Below are 21,270 nucleotides of genomic sequence, written 5' to 3' on the forward strand. Positions count from 1 at the left end.
CCCAGCTCTTGTCCTGGTCTCTTATATTGCAGCCAAAATACAAGTTGTAGGCTTTCTTAATCATTCCTGTTATCCTCCTTTTTTGTGAGATAAAAGTTATTTCACCGCAGATATAGCAGAAATTATTTGCTTTATTCACACAAGTTCGAGGCATTACTGAGTAGCCTATATAAGCATAAAACGAAATGTAAAGACGCTGTCGAACTACAATCAGCTACAGATACTGCAGCTTTTATGCAGTGAAGTGATGCAATTAAAGGCTAATATTGCATCATCTCAGTATAAATGCAATTTTCTATTGGTCACCAGTATCAATTGCGCAATATGCAGCTGAAGTTGCATCATAATTTTGAATGGCTTACGTCATTAGATGGGTGAATATATCATGGAAACTAGAGCCAATCAACATTTTTTAGGGTCATTTTCGTTTTCAGCACCCCAAAATTATGTAAGATTAGCTAATTTTATGCCCAAAACTTTTTACCTGTTGAACAGTGTAACTGGTCATCGGGGATTTATGGGAAAACTGCTAAACCAGAATCATACAACCTGCCGTTCAGAATCCCACCCAGAAATTTGCTGTACAGGTTAGGACAGTACAACCCTAGATGTGAGCTCCTTATCTAGTTTATGGGCCATCACAGGAACATCATGGCTAAAATTCAGCAGAAATGCGTCTAACAAATGATGACTGATCTGCATGTTCCTGAGGGAAATAAGTATTTGATCCCCTATCATTCAGCAGGATTTCTGGCTCCCAGGTGTCTTTCATACAGGTAACAAGCTGAGATTAGAAGCAGTCTCTTAAAGGGAGTGCTGCTAATCTCATTTTGTTACCTGTATAAAAGACACCTGTCCACAGGAGCAATCAAACCATCAGATTCCAAACTCTCCACCATGGCAAAGACCAAAGAGCCGTCCAAGGATGTCGGGTACAAGATTGTAGACCTACACAAGGCTGGACTGGGCTACCAAACTATGGCCAAGCAGCTTGGTGAGAAGGTGACAACAGTTGGTGCAATCATTCACAAATGGAAGAAACACAAAACAAGTGTCAGTCTCCCTAGGTCTGGTGCACCATGCAAGATCTCACCTCGTGGAGTGTCAATGATCATGAGAACAGTGAGGAATCATCCCAGAACTACACGTGAGGATCTTGTCAATGATCTCCAGGCAGCTGGGACCACAGTCACCAAGAAAACAATTGGTAAAACACTACGCCGACAAGGACTGAAATCCTGCAGTGCCCGCAAGGTCCCTCTGCTCAAGAAAGCCCATGTCCAGACCCGTCTGAAGTCTGCCACTGAACATCTGAATGATGCAGATGCAGGGAAACTTTTTTTTTAAAGTTTTCACTGAGTGGTTTTAAAGACCAGAACCTTTTGTGCCGCAGAACAATGCTCTAGTCTTGTGTTTGGATTGTAGAAGAATCACAGGAAGTTGAGCCTGAATGATAACTGGTCATCGGTGATTTATGGGAAAATTGCTAAACCAGAATCATACAACCTGCTGTTCAGAATCCCACCCAGAAATTTGCTGTACAGGTTAGGACAGTACAACCCTAGATGTGAGCTCCTTATCTAGTTTATGGGCCATCACAGGAACATCATGGCTAACATTGATCTCTTGTGTAGAACAGAACAATGGTTTTCACACGGGGGGGGGGGGACGTGGGAGGGGGTGGTAGGCTTTGTCATCTTCCATTCCCAGAGTTACTCAGACTGCGATTTCCTCAACTGGAGGCCATCGCTGCGAGCTCAGTTCTAAGGGTTTCCTGTACTCACAGTCCTGCTACGCCTTTTTCCTCTTTCCATGCCCAAATCCCAGAAACCCATGGAAGTCAGAGGAGGCAGGACGTGAGAAAGTCACAGGAGCTCTGTAATATTCCCGAAAATATCCCATCTGATGTTCTTTATTGTCCGCAGAGCTGACCATCAGAGAGGGACTTTAATGTGATGGCTCTACTGGTGAGGTAACCCAAGGGCCAGCTGGAGTTTGGACCCCTTAGCTCCATCCACAGTACGGCAAGCCAACAGGACAAATTCTGGGAGCCGTCCCGTTGGGTGTAGATATCTTGGATCCATCTGGAGTCTTCTCGTCAACATCAACTGGATTTGGTTACAGGATTAATCCTTTGGGAATTTTTCACTATCTCTTGAGGATCTGTTCTTAACAACTTGGCTCGGCTATATGAAATATGAGGATCTGGCACTGATTGCTGGACACGTGGATCAACCTGGGCGATCTTCACCTCTGTGCCACAGCTGGGACAATGCTGAGGCTCCTCCCTGTCCTGGGTCTCCTGTTCAGTTGTTTACTTCCAAGAAGAACAGGTAACTTCTCAATTTCTGTAGGAACATGAAACTTTGTTCATAGTGGATGAGTTTGACTGTTCAGGCGGCTATATGTGTATTTGCTTGAAGAAATCTGGCCCAGGCAAGAAAGGTGGGATAAGAAATTGGCAAATTTAGGCAAAAGGTAGAAGGAATAGTGCCCCATCATTGGTGTCAGTGGGAGGAATAGTGCCCCATCATTGGTGTCAGTGGGAGGAATAGTGCCCCATCATTGGTGTCAGTGGGAGGAATAGTGCCCCATCATTGGTATCAGTGGGGGGAATAGTGCCCCATCATTGGTGTCAGTGGGAGGAATCGTGCCCCATCATTGGTATCAGTGGGAGGAATAGTGCCCCATCATTGGTATCAGTGGTATTCCTCCCACTGATACCAATGGTGGGGCATTATTCCTCTCACTGACACCAATGATGGGGCACTATTCCTCCCACTAATACCAATGATGGGGCACTATTCCTCCCACTGATACCAATGATGGGGCACCATTCCATCCACTGACACCACTGATGGGGCACTATTCCTCCCACTTTTACCAATGATGGGGCACTATTCCTCCCACTGATATTATTTGTGGGGCACTATTCCTCCCACTGATACCAATGATGGGGCACTATTCCTCCCACTGATACCAATGATGGGGCACTATTCCTCCAACTGATACCAATGATGGGGCACTATTCCTCCCACTGACACCAATGATGGGACACCATTCCTCCCACTGATACCAATGATGGGGCACCATTCCATCCACTGACACCACTGATGGGGCACTATTCCTCCCACTGATATTAATTGTGGGGCACTATTCCTCCCACTAATACCAATGATGGGGCACTATTCCTCCAACTGATACCAATGATGGGGCACTATTCCTCCCACTGACACCAATGATGGGACACCATTCCTCCCACTGATACCAATGATGGGGCACTATTCCTCCCACTGACACCACTGATGGGGCACTATTCCTCCCACTGATATTAATTGTGGGGCACTATTCCTCCCACTGATACCAATGATGGGGCACTATTCCTCTCACTGATATCAATGGTGAGGCACTATTCCCCCCACTGATATCAATGGTGGGGCACTATTCCTCCCACTAATACCAATGATGGGGCACCATTTCATCCACTTACACCACTGATGGGGCACTATTCCTCCCACTGACACCAATGATGGGGCACTATTCCTCTCACTGACACCAATGATGGGGCACTATTCCTCTCACTGACACCAATGATGGGGCACTATTCCTCCCACTGATACCAATGATGAGGCACTATTCCTGCCACTGACACCAATGATGGGGCACTATTCCTCCCACTGACACCAACAATAAGGTGCTATTTCTTCCATTGATGCCAATGGTGGGATACTAGGTAACTGACTACCAACCCTGTGGCAATGTTTATTCTCACTGATGTTGAGCCCAAGACATTTTCTAACCCCATTGGCCACAATCTGGCCACCCTTAAGTCTGAAGGACAATAAACTGGCCCATTGTTTGTAAACTTTGGAACTAATTAATCTCAGGTGATGTTATTTGTATGTGATGGTGCAATACCAGAACATTAGGCAATTGCTGGCAAATACAAGTGTAGCTGGCACCATGGGGATCCTAGTGTACCTAACCATAGTAGTCAACCCCAGGTCTTCCATAGTTAATCTCACGTAATGTTACATGTATGTGATTTCACAATAGCTCAACATTAGATACTTGTTTGCAGATACAGGACCACGTATAGCTGGCACCATGGGGATCCTAGTGCCTTAGAGTTAACCCTGGGTCTTCCATAATTAATGGTTGATATTACAGAGCCCTGAAAAAGTATTCATACCCCTTGAAATGTTCCCCATGTTGTCATGTTACAACCAAAACCATGAATGTATTTTATTGGGATTGGATGTGATGGACCGACACAAAGTGGCACATAATTGTGAAGGGGAAGGAAAATGAGAAATAGTTTTCAGCATTTGTGACCAATAAATCGTAAAAAGTGTGGCGGCATTTGAATTCGGCCCCCCGGAGTCAATACTTTGTAGGACCCCCTTTGGTTGCCATTCCAGCTGCAAGTCTTTTTGGGGATGTCTCTTTGCACATCTAGAGAGGGACATTTCTGCCCATTCTTCTTTGCAGAATTGCTTAAGCTCTGTCAGATTGGATGGAGAGCGTCTGGGAACAGCAATTTTATGATCTGGCCGCAGATTCTCCGTTGGATTTGGGTCTGGACTGTGACTGGGCCATTCAAACACATGAAGATGCTTTGATCTGAACCATTCCATTGTAGCTCTGGCTGGATGTTTCGGGTCGTTGTCCTGCTGGAAGGTGAACCTCCGCCCCGGTCTGAAGGCTTTTGCTGACTCTTCTAAGATTGCCCTGTATTTGGCTCCATCCATCTTCCCATGTAAAGGGGGTACTCTATTGTAAATGGGGGATCTGATGTGAAGGGGGTACTGTATTATAAATGAGGGGTTGGATGTGAAGGGTTTTTTTTATTGTAAATGGGGGCTCTGATGTGAAGGGGGTACTGTATTGTAAATGGGGGCTCTGATGTGAAGGGGGTACTGTATTGTAAATGGGGGCTCTGATGTGAAGGGGGTACTGTATTGTAAATGGGGGCTCTGATGTGAAGGGGGTACTGTATTGTAAATGGGGGCTCTGATGTGAAGGGGGTACTGTATTGTAAATGGGGGCTCTGATGTGAAGGGGGTACTGTATTGTAAATGGGGGATCTGATGTGAAGGGGGTACTGTATTGTAAATGGGGGCTCTGATGTGAAGGGGGTACACTAATAAAAAAGGGAGACTCTGATGTAAAAGGGGTTATTCTAAAATATAAAGGTGGGGGGATCCGTAACACTTTCCAGTTTCCTTTCCATCCCAACCCTGTGACTGGACAGTGAAAGGAGAAGTACAATGACGAGCTCATCTTTCTGTCATTCTGCTCTCTCCTCCTATCAACATGCTGATTGCACTACAGTACAAATTATTTGCTCCTTGTAGACATGGGTTTCTATTTTTGACCATCCAGTCCTGAGATTTACACAGCTCTGCCCCACGGCACAGTCCTGTCTGGCAGGACAGGAGACTTGCTTTTTCTCTATTGCAGTTCAGGTCTTGTCCCTCCCCCGGCCCATTAAAGGGTAAAAATAAAACCAGCCTATGCTGCAATATTTATCTTCAGTGAGATTTCCCCTACAGTGCTTTTTTTCTGTCACTAGATGTCCTCAGTCTGAAAGCCGGCATCATTCCTCTCACTTCCTCTATGCTTAGGTGATCCCGGACCAGCCCCCAGTCTGTGACTGGACTGTGAATGGAGAAGCAGCAGAATAATGGGCTCATCTCTCTGTCACTCTGCTCTCTCCTTCTATCAGCATGCCTTTTGCTTCCCACTCCACTAGTCTAAGCTCTGCTGGACAGACACTGCAAGAGGCTGATGCCAGGTCAAATCCAGATATTTACAATGTTTGCATATAAAAATATATATTTACGCACATAGTAATGGATACAGAACTGCATCCATGTGTGTCTTTTATATCTACCCAGAGTTCAGCTTTAAATTGGTTCCGATTTGTGGCTCACAGGGCTGTTTGCTGGTCAATTCTTGTATTTTTGGCTCTAATATAATACATTGTTGTTTGTGTTTTTTTTTCCCGCAGGGGCAGTTCTCGATGTCACGCTGGTGTCCGTTACCTCCGAGCACCGCCGGGCCAATTTCACTTTTTCGTGTATCACCGGAGAACGGGAAATGCAAAGTTCGGACTTGCGCATCGAGCGGGACAATACCATCGTGAGGATCAACTCTGGGCCCCCCCACACCAGATCACACGAGAATGAACTGCAGGTCAAATTCCCCCCCAAGGCGCTGGTGGGCGTGTTCTTTTGCATCGCCAAGGGGCCGTCTGAGAACACCAAAATCCTCTATCCCTATAACAATCCTTCTGGTGAGTCTCAGTGTTGTCACAGCTGGTACCCCCCCTGAATAGAGCACGGGAGACTGCGTGTGCCTCATATATTGCAGCCCACGTTAGCCACCAATTGGGGGTGAAAATGGCCGATTAGAGGCAGAGGCAGTGTCTCCAGTACAAGGAGTCAAAGTTTGTTACTTTAACCATTTTTGCTGCCAGGGCCCTTTTTGTGTTTTTTTTTTTGCACTTGTTTCAAAAAATAATTTTAGACTTGAGGATTAGTTAAAACTCCCAAAATATTATTTATTTCAGGTACTTATATAGCACCATCAATTTACGCAGCACTTTACATATATATTGTACATTCACATCAGTCCCTAACCCCCAAGGAATGTACAATCTAAGGTCTCTAACTTACATTCATACATACACATACTAGGGACAATTTACACAGGAGCCAATTCACCTACCAGCATGTCTTTAGGGTGTGGGAGGAAACCAGAGCACCCCCACACAAGCACAGAGAGAACATGCAAACTCAAGGCAGGTGGTGCTGTGGTTGGGATTTGAACCAATGACCCCTAGTACTGCCAGGTGGAAGTGCTAACCACTTAGCCACTGTAATATACAGTTTTTTTCAAAATAATAGCAGTGTGTTGAAAAAAGTGAATTACAGGCATGTCAGACTGAACAAGATGTATGATCCAAACAGCATCTGAGTCCATACGATGGATCCCTGGAAGACCAACTGGTTAACGCGTTTCTTTATGTTTATGCATTTATCATATACTAATACAGTTGTGTTCAAAATAATAGCAGTGTGTTGAAAAAAGTGAATAAAGCTGAAAATCCTTCTAATACTTTTATTTCCAGCCACACAAATGCATTGGGAACACGACACATTCTATTCCAAATCAAAACAGGAAGAAAAATATATCAAATTTGTGTTGTTCCTCTAAAAAAATTGAAGAAAACTGAATATTAGACGGTTCAAAAAACTAGCAGTGTTTGTATTCTTCTTTACAAACTCAAACATTCACTATATAAACTGAGAAATGTTTGAAGATTTTGCTTTCCTTTGAATGACTTCATGAATATTTGGTTGTAGTCGCACTGTTTCTGAGAACTGCTGGACATCTGTGTTGCATGGAGTCACCCAACTTCTGGCCCCTGTGATCAGGTATTCCAGCCCAGGATGATTGGACCACATTCCACAGTTCTTCTCTATTTCTTGGGTTTGCCTCAGAAACGGCATTTTTGGTGTCACCCCACAAGTTTTCTATTGGATTAAGATCCGGGGATTGGGCTGGCCACTCCATAACGTCCATCTTGTTGGTCTGGAACCAAGATGTTGCACGTTTACTGGTGTGTTTGGGGTCGTTGTCTTGTTGGAACACCCATTTCAAGGGCATTTCCTCTTCAGCATAAGGCAGCATGACCTCTTCAAGTATTCTGATGGATTCAAACTGATCCATGATCCCTGGTATGCGATAAATAGGCCCAACACCGTAGTATGAGAAACATCCCCATATCATGATGCTTGCACCACCATGCTTCACTGTCTTCACAGTGTACTGTGGCTTGAATTCAGTGTTTGGGGGTCGTCTGACAAACTGTCTCCGCCCACTAGACCCAAAAAGAACAATCTTACTTTCATCAGTCCACAAAATGTTGCGCCATTTCTCTTTAGGCCGGTCAATGTGCTCTTTGGCAGATTGTAACCTCTTCAGCACGTCTTTTTCCCAACAGTGGGACTTTGCGGGGACTTCTTGCAGATAGCTTGGCTTCACATAGGCGTCTTCTAATTGTAACAGTCCTCACAGGGAACGTCACACCTTCTTTCATCTTCCTGGAGCTGATTGTTGGCTGAGTCCGCCCCATTTTGGCTATTCTTCTATCCATTCCAATGGTAGTTTTTAGCTTTCTTCCGCGTCTTTCAGGTTTTGGTTGCCATTTTAAAGCATTTGCGATCATTTTAGCTGAGCAGCCGATCATTTTCTGCACTTCTTTATATGTTTTCCCCTCTCTAATCAACTTTTTAATCAAGGTACGCTGTTCTTCTGAACAATGTCTGGAACGACCCATTTTCCTCAGAATTCCAGAGAGAAATGCACTGTAACCAGCATGTCCAACATTTGCTGCCTTCCTTCCTTAAATAAGGGCAATAATTGCCACCGGTTTTACAAAGAATGAATGACCTCACTAATAGAACTCCACACGGCTATTATTTTGAACACGCCCCTTTCAATGAGTGATTCAATGACACAGAATCAGCAGCATGCATGTCGTGACTGTCGGGTCTGTTGGATTTCTATGACTCTACTACACCTGCTAGGAAATTATTTGCCATGTAGAAATATCATTTCCACCAAAAACAGTGATTGATCCGGTTAGTGATGTCTGACTGCTATGATTTTGATCACAACTGTATAATGAGAATGGTGTAGCGCTACAAATGAAAAACTATCATGTGAAAATGCATCAATAAATAACTAAATAAACACTCAATAAAATACAAATAAACGTATAAATGTGATGGATCCTCCAAGGGTCTAAAATAAGTGTCACAAAAAGTGATTACAGTGCGTATATCAGTCAGGTCCCAAAATATACACTGTAATCACTTTTTGTGACACTTATTTTAGACCCTTGGAGGATCCATCACATTTATACGTTTATTTGTATTTTATTGAGTGTTTATTTAGTTATTTATTGATGCATTTTCACATGATAGTTTTTCATTTGTAGCGCTGCACCATTCTCATGATGTATTTCTTTGTTGCACCTATAGGTCTAGGATAGGGTGTCAGCTGCTTAGTATATATGTTTATAGGTTTCCTTTTTAGCGCAGGGGGATTTTATCTTCATTTTGTATTGCACTTAGCCAGGGTCGGTTCACACGACATGCATTTCAGTTGCTTTTTTTCTGCATCCAAAAACGCACAGAAAGGAGGTGATATGGTGGTCAGTGACATAGTTCACATCGGCGCTTGCAGTTCCAGTGCGTTCCGGATGAAGAAAAAAGAGTAGAACAGGCCGCATTTTTTCTGCACAGAACTGTACTGGAACGCATCAAAAACGCACCGGAACGCACATGGCCCTATTTTAATTGAAGAAAAAGAGAGGGGAAAAAAATGAACTGGAATCCATACAAAAACACACTGGGATGCGTCAAAAGTGCACCAGAATGCATTTCTATAGTGTGAACTGGCCCTCAAGAGGCGTACAATCTAAGGTCCCAAACTCACATACACGTACTAGGGCCAATTTAGACAGGAGCCAATTCACCTACCAGCATGTCTTTGGAATGTGGGAGGAAACTGGAGTAACCCACACAGGCACAGGGAGAACATGCAAACTCCAGACAGGTGATGCCGTGGTTGGGATTCAAACCAATGACCCCAAGTGTTGCCAGGTGGAAGTACTAACCACTTAGCCACTGTGCTGCCCATGACCCTGAACCCTGCCCCACCTCCTGGTGGCAGAAACCCCTTCAAGGTGTGTTGATCAAATACCACCAAAAGAAAGCTCTATTTGTGTGAAACAAACTGGAGTACCTAGAGGAAACCCACACAGGCACAGGGAGAACATGCAAACTCCAGGCAGGTGGTGCCATGGTTGGGATTTGAACCAACAACCCTAGTGCTGCCAGGTGGAAGTGCTAAACATTTAGCCACTGTGCTGCCCATTATACATTTGCCAAAAGCAGACACCCTGGAGAATAAAATGGTGGTAGTTCCAATTTTTTTTATGTCATACGATGTACAACGGTTTACCGACTGCAACATTTTAACAAAAAATATGCTAAAGTTAAATTTAGGGCACACAAATGGGATACATTACCCAGTTTTTTGACAAAATGTAAAAGAAGAGGTTGCACCAAGTAAATAGATACCCAACATGTCAAGCCTTAATGCTAGGTTCACGCGGGTTGCGGTTGATGAGTTTTTCCTGCGTGTTTTGCACATTTTCTGTTGTTGAATTTGCATTTTTTATGTGTTTTGCATTCTTTTGATGCGTTTTGCCTTTTTTTTTTTTGCCTTTTTATTTGCCAATAGGAAAGTATGACAGTTTTGGGTTAGGGTTAGTGGCAGGGGCGGACTGACCATTTGGAAACTCGGGCACTGCCCGAGGGCCCGGGGTCAGTAGGGGGCCCCATGAGATGCCCCTGGTACCTTTTTCATAGGCTTTTTTGAGTTTGGGCAAGGACACAGGGGCCCCATGATCCCCTATTGCCCGGGGGCCCCATGAGTTGTCAGTCCGTTCCTGGTTAGTGGTAATCCTTAGGGTGAGCTGTAATTGTTCGGGTTAGAATGCTAACAATTACTTCTAACCCTAAGGATTACCACTAACCCTAACCCAAAACTGTCATACTTTCCTATTGGCAAAATAAAAAAAAAAAAAAAAAAGCAAAACACATCGAAAACACATAAAAAAGCAGCACTTGCATTTTTGGTGCAGTTTCATTATTGAAGTCTATTACAGTCAAAGCGCAATCTGCTGTGGAAAGAAAAATCCCTGATCTGTTCTAAAAAACGCTCCAGATCAAAACGCACAGATGTGCACTAGATCCATAGGAAACCATGTTAAATGGACTGTAGTGCGTTTCTGCAAACCGGAAAATGCTCTAAAAAACGCTCATGTGTGAACCTAGGCTAAAACTGCGTCCTCATGTGAAATGCCAAGAAATTTCAATACCCCACATTTCTAATAGGTGACACTTTAAAAGCCTCTACAGACCCTTGACGCCGACGTAACACAAATATGAGGCCTCACAGAACTGGGACTTTTTCCGTGGGGCCACATATTCGTGTACCTGTCTTTCTGGTGGGAGCGCACCGCACAGCGGGCTCCCAGAACAAAGACCGGGGTGTCGCTGAGAGCCCCGAGTCCCGTTCTAACGATCGGGACCCGGGACTCCCGATTCCTGGTCACATGATCGCTGTGATAGTCTCTGATTGGCTCAGTCACTGTACAGCCCGGCCCCTTTTTTTTTTTTTTTTTTAATTCTCTCTATGAATGGAGGAGAGAGATACATTGGATATCTCTAACTCCTGGCATAGAGGGAAAAAAAAGGATTGTAGAAAAAAAAAAAGATAAATAAATATTAAAAAATAGAATAAAAAATAAAGAAAAAAATACATAGATCAAGGATTGATCTAGTTCAATGCCAGGGTCAAGGTCAGGGTCAAAGGTCAATGTCAAAGGTCAGGATTAAAAAAAAAAATTGGTATCAGTGTCAGTGTGTTTTATGTAAAAAAAAATAAAATGCGCACTATTGTTTCTGGGCTGTACTCCGTGTACAAACAACAAATAACATACACATCTATGGTATCGCTGCGATCGTCAAGAGCTGGAGAATTTATTTTGGGTTGTTCTTTGGTGGTAGGTTATGGTAGTAACAAGAAGCACACAGCTAAAGTAAAAAAAAAAATATTTATTTTTACTATTTTGGGCCAGTTTTCCTTTGATAATAAAAAAAAATCAGGAGATGTCCATTACCATTTACGACCAAATGAAAGCCCAATTTGTCCTGAAAAAAACACGGTATAATTCACCCGGATGTACAAAGTAGTTGTGATGATACGGACGGTTTTACTAACACAGGTCAACGTTGCAAAATTGTGCTTAGGCGTTAAGAATTGTTTTACCTTTAGGCGTGACGGGGTTAAAGGTAACTAAGAAAAATGGGTCTATAATGATTGCCCTCACTATGGAGTGTGACAACTCATGGGGCCCCCGGGCAATAGGGGATCATGGGGCCCCTGTGCCCTTGCCCAAACTCAAAAAAGCCTATGAAAAAGGTACCAGGGGCATCTCATGGGGCCCCCTACTGACCCCGGGCCCTCGGGCAGTGCCCGAGTTTCCAAATGGTCAGTCCGCCCCTGATCACAATCAATGTTTCCACGCATCCACAACGCATGCCTTTAAATTCATACGTGCTTGTGTTTAAAGGGGGGGGGGGGTCCAAAAATGTTTGGAGGGGGATTTTAACTACTTGAGTAAAATTATAATTGTTTACACTTTTTTTTTTTTTGCTAACCTTTTTTTTGTGATCACATAGGGGACAAAAAAGTCGCCTATGTGAGGCATTTTTGGGGACAGGTACCCTTTACTGAAACATCAGGGATCTAAAAGACCCCAGATAACTCACCTGTCCTCCAATGAAATGAATGGAGTACAGATCGCACTCCATTAGTTTCTTCCCCAGCTAATTATTTGGTAATGGCACCTCAAACATGGTTAGCAGACACGAATTTTGCTGCGCTACTGACGTAGCAAAAACGCGCATTGAAAAGACACACAGCGCTCCACGCCCAAAAAGGTTCTGCAGCTTCTTTGGCGCGCTTAGCTTCAGTTTATAATTTTAATACCTCGGTTTACGAACGCCTCAGTTCACGTAATTGTTGGTTTACGAATGAAAATCAATTGCAAATAATGCCTCGGTTTACAATTTTTTTTCGCAATACAAAGCAAGTTTTCCCATGATGCATTTTTTACTTTTTGTTACTCTTTTCTGACCTCCGGAACGGATTAATTGGTTTTCAATGCATTTACAATTTTCTTTTTAATCATTTCCCTTTATAAAGAGTTATGAACAGATAAAACTTTTTTTTTTTAACTTTTTTGTGACCTCTGGAACGGATTAATTGGTTTTCAATGCATTTACAAATTTGTTTTTAATCATGTCCCTGTTCAGTATTTATGCCTTTAAAGTGCACTTTATAAAGAGTTTTGACCACATAAAAGACTTTTAACTTTTTTCTGACCTCTGGAATGGATTAACTGGTTTTCAATGCATTTACAAATAATTTTTAATCATGTCCCTGTACAGTATTTATGCCTTTAAAGTGCACTTTATAAAGTGTTTTAAAAAGAGAACTTTTTTTTTTTTACTTTTTCTGACCTCCAGACCGGATTAATTGGTTTTCAATGCATTTACAAATATGCTTTTAATCATGTCCCTGTACAGTATTTATGCCTTTAAAGTGCACTTTATAAAGCGTTTTGAACAGATAAAACTTTTTTTAACCTTTTTTCTGCCCTCCAGAACAGATTAATTGGTTTTCACTGCATTTACAATTTTTTTTAATCATGTCCCTTTATAAAGAATTTTGAACAGATAAAACCTTTTTTGACTTTTTTCAGACCTCTGGAAAGGATTAATTGGTTTTCAATGCGTTTACAAATTAATTTTTAATCATGTCCCTGTACAGTATTTATGCCTTTAAAGTGCACTTTATAAAGAGTTTTGAACAGATAAGACTTTTTTTTGTACTTTTTTCTGATTTCCTGATTGGTTTTCAATGCATTTACAACATTTTTTAAAATCATGTCCCTGTACAGTATTTATGCCGTTAAAGTGCACTTTATAAAGAGTTTTGAGCAGATAAAAGACTTATTTTTTTACATTTTTCTGACCTCCGGAACGGATTAATTGGTTTTCAATGCACTCCTTTGGGAAACCGTTTTTCAGTTTATGAATTTTTTGCAATACGAAACGTCCCAGAGAACACATTAAATTCGTAAACTGAGCTACGCCTGTATACTTTTTTTTCATTCCAGGACTATTGCAGTTGCCATTTGGTATTAGGCGGTGCCGTTGAGCTTATGGGAAAAGTTTTTTTCTTCAATAAATGTTTATTAAAATATTCAAAAAGCACACAGATATAGAGTTGCCTAAATTTGATCAAACAACCAAAGCTCAATATTTTACAGGATATGAAAAATGCAACCTGAATGTACAGGATGAATAATACAGTGCAAACATGGCACCATGGATACCTGTCAGCAGCCAACTGGCGGTAGCCTCTAGCAGTCCACTGGCCGGAGTCCCTCAGGGCGCGGAGTCTAAGCCTCAGTCTGCTGGTTCACCAGAGCCCCTGATGGTGGGGATGGACTTGAAGCAGCCTGAGACCAGGTCACGACCCCCGAGAAACACCAGCTGTGGTAGAGCTGGATGCCAATGGCGTACGGCAGGTAAGAGCCAGATGTGAAGAGGTATGTGTGGTCAGGCAGGCCGGGTTGGCAACAGCGGAGCAGGCGGTACGGAGCGCTAGGCAAAAGAATAACAGGCCACAAGCCGGGTTCAGTAACAGGAGGTCAGGCAATCAGGATCAGGCAGAGAGTAGTCAGTACTTAGCCAGGGGTCAGAGCAGGAGAAGACAGCAGTATCAGGAACAGGCTGGGTCGGTAACAAGGTAATCAGGAACACAGGAGCAATCAGGAACACAGGAACTTGGAACAAGACCATAAGGCGATTTGGAGATGCACAGGGCTGGTTTAAATAGGGCGCCCTGTGCTCTCATTGGTGCGTCCGTGATCGCGAGTGCGCATGCGAGGCTGCTGCCGCGATCGCCTAAGACTCAGTGCTCGCCGGATAGGACGAGTCTGCGATCTGCGCATGCGCGCACTGCCGAGCGGCCAGGATCCCTGACAATACCACATGGATATCAGTTTTATATAAATAAGGTGATATGCGGAATGTAGTTGTTGGGGTGGAATCCAGCATTTCTTGGCATTAATCCAGGATTGGTGAGTAACCGCAGAATAAGCTGATCACACGGCACTGGCGATTGCTCACCAAAAAACAGAAAAGAGTCGATCTAGGAGAAGAAGAGGAAAAAAGAGAGAATAGACAAGAATGAAGGTAAAGGGAATGCAGAAGGGAAAGGGAAGGGGTACAATCAAAGGAGGAGTCCTCCAATGGTTCTCTACTGAATAGAGAAAAACAAACAAAGGCGCACCGGCCTAGTGCCTTACCTTAAAACATGTGTTTATTAACCACATGCCGCCCAGCCACTGTAGAAATATGGCGGCAGGGCGGCACGGCTGGGCAAAACCACGTTTTAAAACGTGTGTTTTTAAAACAGGTAAGGGGACGCGTGTGAGGCGCGCCGCCGCCCTACCTGTCCCGCCGATCACGGCCACGGATGTCAGTTGCCGGGTCACAACCGGTCGTTACCGGCTGTGTCCCGGCGATTAGCGGCAATCAGTGACAGAGAGCACAGCTGCAGTAGCTGTGCTTTCTGTCAGTTCCCTGACAGCTCCTGACATGCTGATCGGGACAGAAGAGTTTATCTCTCCCGATCAGCATGTCCACGTGCAGTACACACCCCCGCCCCCTAGTAAAACACTCCCCTCACACAGTTAACCCTTTCACTGAATAATAAAGTTAACCCCTTCCTCCCCAGTGCCATTAGTACAGTGTCAGTGTTTTTTTTTTGCACTGATCACTGTATTGGTGTCACTGGGGATGTCAGTAACCCCAAGTCAGTTCCCCCCCAGTGTCAGAATGTCCGCCGCAGTCCCGCCATAAGTCACTGATCGCCGCCATAAGTCGCTGATCGCCGCCATTATTAGTATAAAAAAAAATAAAAATCCCAGTATCTTTCCCGCCATTTGTAAACGCTATAACTTTCACGTAAACCAATTAATTTACACGTATTGGGTTTTTTGTAGCAAAGACATGTCGCAGAATACATTTTGGCAGAAATTTATGACTAAATTTGATTTAAACATTTTGTTTTACTGGACATGTTTTATAGCAAAAAGTCCAAAATATTGTTTTTTTCCTCAAAATTGTCAGACCTTTTTTTAGAGCTCAACAAATAAAAACCGCACAGGCGATCAAATACCACCGAAAGAAAGCACAATTTGTGGGAAAAAAAAGGATGTAAATTTCATTTATGTATCATATTGCATGACCGCGCAATTGTCTGTTAAACTAACGCAGCGCTGTATAGCAAAAAAATGGTGTAAATTGCAGTATCTATACCATAGTTTGTAGACGCTATAACTTCACACAAAGCAATCAATATACACTTATTGGGATTTTTTTTACCATAAACATGGAGCAGAATACATTTTGGCCTAAATTTATAACCAGCTTTGAGTTTACTATATATTTTTTATAGCTGAAAGTAAAAAATATCTTTTCTTCAAAATTTTTGGTCTTTTTTGTTTATAGCGTGAAAAATAAAAAGCGCACAGGTGATCAAATACCACCAAAAGGAAGCTCTATTTGTGTGAAAAAAAGGACGTAAATTTTGATTGGGTGCAGCATTGCATGACCGCGCAATTATCAGTTGAATTAGTGCAGCGCCGAGTTGCAAAAAGAGGCGTGGTCATTAAGGGGGGTAAATCCTCAGGAGGGCAAGTGGTTAAATGTTAAAAGTAGGAAGAGGCAAGTCCTTGAAACGCGTTAGCCTGTTGGAGGTCCAGAGTTCCCATTATGGACAGATACGTAGTGCGGATAGGACTGGGCTGTTCCTTCACGATGTGCCTTTGACTGTATTGTCATTTTGTGAGTACAATACCTACTTTTATCATTTAACCACCTCCCGTCCGGCCGTTGTATATAAACGCGTGGACGGGAGCAGTGCAGGGGCGGGTTGCTGTTTATAAACGGCCTCCCTGACCCCTGCTTGTGCGCGCTCCCTGGGAGTGCGCAGCACCGCAATCTGGTGCCTCCGGACACAGTGGAACACTGATTCGTCGTACAGGACCTCTGTGCGAGGTCCTGATCATGTGATCACTGATTGGCCAATGCATAGAGCAGCAGCTTGGGGACGAGCACGTAGTGGTGCCCCCAGGGCAAGCGGCTTTCCTTAGGGGCACTGCTCGAGGGGGAGGAGCCAGGAGTGCCGGTGGCAACCCAAAAAGAAGAGGATTGGGGCTTCTCTGTGCAAAACCAGGTAAGTATAGACATACAGTTGCAAGAAAAAGTATGTGAACCCCTTGGGATTACGTGGAGTTTTGGATGAATTGGGCATAAAATGTGCTCTGAACGTCATCTAAGTCACAACAATAGAAGAACACAGTCTGTTGAACATAATACTACACAAACATTAGATGCTGCCATGGTTTAATTGCACATAACATGTAAACATTCACAGTGCAGGGAGGAAAAAGTATGTGAGGCCCTAGCTTAATGACTTCTCCCAGAGCTAATTGGAGCCAGGAGTGAGCCAACCTTGACTCCAATCAGTGTGATGATATTGGATGTGTTGCTGACAGCTGTCCTGCCCTTAAAAAACACACACCTGTTTTGGGTTTACTGGTTTCAAGAAGCACTGTCTGATGTGAACCATGCCTCGCAGAAAAGAGCTCTCAGAAGACCTACGATCAAGAATTGTTGACTTGCATGAAGCTGGAAAGGGTTACAAAAGTATCTCCAAAAGCCTTGATGTTCATGTGTCCACGGTAAGACAGACTGTCTACAAATGGAGAAAGTTTAGCACTGTTGCTACTCTCCCTAGGCGTGGTCGTCTTGTAAAAATGACTGCAAGAGCACAGCGCAGAATGCTGCATGAGGTAAAGAAGAATCCCAGAGTGTCAGCTAAAGACCTACAGAAATCTCTGGCACATACTAACATTTTTGTTGACACATCTACAATAAGGAAAACATTAAACAAGAATGGAGTACATGGGAGGACACCACGGAGGAAGCCATTGCTGTCCAAAAAGAATATTGCAGCACGTTTGAAGTTTGCAAAAGAGCCCCTGGATGTTCCACAGCACTACTGGCAGAATATACTGTGGACAGATGAAACCAAGATTGAGTTGTTTGGGAAGAACACACAACACTATGTGTGGAGAAAAAAAGGCACAGCACACCAACATCAAAACCTCATCCCCACTGTAAAACATGGCGGAGGGAGCATCATGGTTTGGGGATGCTTTGCTGCCTCAGGGCCTGGACGGTTTGTTGTCATTGATGGGAAAATGAATTCCAGAGTTTATCAAGACATTTTGCAGGAAAACGTACGACCATCTGTCCGCCAACTGAAGCTCCGCAGAGGATGGGTGATGCAACAGGACAATGACCCAAAGCATACAAGTAATTCAACAAAACAATGGCTGCAACAGCACAGAATACGCCTTCTGGAGTGGCCCAGTCAGAGTCCTGACCTCAACCCGATTGAAATGCTGTGGCATGACCTTAAGAGAGCAATTCACACCAGACATCCCAAGAATATTGCTACACTGAAACAGTTTTGTGAAGAGGAGTGGTCCAAAATGACTCCAGATCGTTGTGCAGGTCTGATCTGCAACTACAGGAAACATTTGGTTGAGGTTATTGCTGCCAAAGGAGGGTCAACCAGTTATTAAGTCCAAAGGTTCACATACTTTTTCCTCTCTGCACTGTGAATGTTTACATGTTATGTGCAATTAAACCATGGCAACATCTAATGTTTGTGTAGTATTATGTTCAGCAGACTGTGTTCTTCTATTGTTGTGACTTAGATGACGTTCAGAGCACATTTTATGCCCAATTCATGCAAAACTCCACGTAATCCCAAGGGGTTCACATACTTATTCTTGCAACTGTATTTGTTATTTTAGAAAAAAAACTAAACAAAAACAAAGCTTTAGTGTCACTTTAGGCCATACATTACGCAATTTTCTTTCTTCCCATGTTTGAAGGAAAGGAAATTGCTTGATTACAGCATCAACACACCCAGGGGCGGACTGACCATTAGGAAACTCGGGCACTGCCCGAGGGCCCGGGGTCAGTAGGGGGCCCCATGAGATGCCCCTGGTACATTTTTCATAGGCTTTTTTGAGTTTAGGCAAGGACACAGGGGCCCCTTGATTCCCTATTGCCCGGGGGCCCCATGAGTTGTCAGTCCGCCCCTGAACACAGCCAATGCTGATGGGGGAATCTCTCCCCTGGTCTACCGTATTCTGACAGTGGGAAAAAAAACCCCAACAGGCTGGTGGTACTGAAGTTGATCGATAGATAAACCTCGGTACCTCCAGCCTGCCCATGGATGGATTGAAATGATTCCGGTTTCTGCTGTTCATGCCAAATTTCGATCCTTCTATGAATCGTTTAAGGCTTGGTGACTTCCAGGATTTATTGGACATTTTCCTTTTTTTGTATTAGAATTAAGAAACTCTGTAAAGTTTTTTTTTTTGGAACCCAAAAACTTTTAAAAACTGGTAAAACCCCCAAAGTTTAGGTGCGGTCTCTCTCTTTTGTTGCAGAGTGCAGGTCATAGTTTGATCTAAAGACACAACATTCAATTTTCATTATTTTGGACACTGATTTAAAAGTATTCTTTAGTAAAAACGTTCTTTTAATCAGCATTTCCCCTGGGAACGTCGCACATCAACCGTTCTCTTGTTGTGATGGGTGGCATTCCTATTGCGTCTTCCCTTCTCTGATTGGGTTTTCCTTCCTCTTCTCGGGGTCTCTGGCTTGTAAAGTAGTTTTGATGGTTATCGCCGATCCAAGAGAAAATAAAAAGTAAAAATCACTCTACTGGCGGGTTCTCATAGAAATCCTGGTTGACTTCCAGAGTGCCAGTCAGTGAGACTTCCTGCATGGTGATGTCTTAGGAAGACGTTTTCACTTAGAGCTCATGGTGGACGTCTCTGATAGAGAAAGGGGTCCTAAGAGCAGGAAATAAACAGAGAGGGTGATAAGGGATCTCACTGGGGAAAACAAGAGGAAGTCTAGAGTACACCAGATAGACCATGTCTGAAAGCAGGCAGAATAAAGACAATGCTAATGGAAAAACAGAAAAGAAGGCGCACCGACCTAGTGCATTATCGTTTAAAATGTTTATTGAAAGAACAAAGTAAGTATCATACTCACAATGGACATAAAAACACAGGCATGTCAGACTGAACAAGATGTATGATCCAAACAGCATCTGAGTCCATACGATGGACACCTGGAAGACCAACTGGCTAACGCGTTTCTTTATGTTTATGCATTTATCATATACTAATACAGTTGTGTTCAAAATAATAGCAGTGTGTTGAAAAAAGTGAATAAAGCTGAAAATCCTTCTAATAGCTTTTATTTCCATCCACACAAATGCATTGGGAACACGACACATTCTATTCCAAATCACAACATGAAGAAAAATACATCAAATTTGTGTTGTTCCTCTAAATAAATTGAAGAAAAGTGAATATTAGACGGTTCAAAAAAATCGCAGTGTTTGTATTCTTCTTTACAAACTCCAACATTCACTATATAAACTGAGAAATGTTTGAAGATTTTGCTTTCCTTTGAAGGACTTCATGAATATTTGGTTGTAGTCGCACTGTTTCTGAGAACTGCTGTACATCTGTGTTGCATGGAGTCCCCCAACTTCTGGCCCCTGTGATCAGGTATTCCAGCCCAGGATGATTGGACCACATTCCACAGTTCTTCTCTATTTCTTGGTTTTGCCTCAGAAACGGCATTTTTGATGTCACCCCACAAGTTTTCTATTGGATGAAGATCCGGGGATTGGGCTGGCCACTCCATAACGTCCATCTTGTTGGTCTGGAACCAAGATGTTGCACGTTTACTGGTGCGTTTGGGGTCGTTGTCTTGTTGGAACACCCATTTCAAGGGCATTTCCTCTTCAGCATAAGGCAGCATGACCTCTTCAAGTATTCTGATGGATTCAAACTGATCCATGATCCCTGGTATGCGATAAATAGGCCCAACACTGTAGTATGAGAAACATCCCCATATCATGATGCTTGCACCACCATGCTTCACTGTCTTCACAGTGTACTGTGGCTTGAATTCAGTGTTTGGGGGTCGTCTGACAAACTGTCTCCGCCCACTAGACCCAAAAAGAACAATCTTACTTTCATCAGTCCACAAAATGTAGCGCCATTTCTCTTTAGGCCGGTCAATGTGCTCTTTGGCAGATTGTAACCTCTTCAGCACGTCTTTTTCCCAACAGTGGGACTTTGCGGGGACTTCTTGCAGATAGCTTGGCTTCACATAGGGGTCTTCTAATTGTAACAGTCCTCACAGGGAACGTCACACCTTCTTTCATGTTCCTGGAGCTGATTGTTGGCTGAGTCCTCCCCAATTTGGCTATTCTTCTATCCATTCCAATGGTAGTTTTTCGCTTTCTTCCCCATCTTTCAGGTTTTGGTTGCCATTTTAAAGCATTTGTGATCATTTTAGCTGAGCAGCCGATCATTTTCTGCACTTCTTTATATGTTTTCCCCTCTCCAATCAACTTTTTAATCAAGGTACGCTGTTC

General features: G+C 43.3%; 1 protein-coding gene across 3 annotated transcripts in view; it reads left to right on the plus strand.

Annotated features, from left to right (window-relative positions):
- The first annotated feature begins 1,817 nt into the window (after positions 1-1,817).
- Positions 1,818-21,270, plus strand: part of TIE1 (tyrosine kinase with immunoglobulin like and EGF like domains 1) — a 69,807-nt gene continuing 50,354 nt past the window's right edge. For 2 of the 3 annotated variants that reach the window (XM_089660280.1, XM_089660281.1), the window contains exons 1-2: positions 1,818-2,333; positions 6,014-6,298. In XM_089660280.1, the coding sequence (XP_089516406.1) occupies positions 2,273-2,333; positions 6,014-6,298 (346 nt within the window). In that variant the 5' untranslated portion in view covers positions 1,818-2,272. The remainder of the gene's footprint in view (positions 2,334-6,013; positions 6,299-21,270) is intronic. The other variant, XM_089660282.1, reaches the window with a different exon arrangement.

Source organism: Staurois parvus, unplaced genomic scaffold (genome assembly GCF_062004578.1).
Source record: "Staurois parvus isolate SC_StPar_1 unplaced genomic scaffold, SC_StPar_1.0 ptg001221l, whole genome shotgun sequence".
Lineage (NCBI taxonomy): Eukaryota > Metazoa > Chordata > Amphibia > Anura > Ranidae > Staurois > Staurois parvus.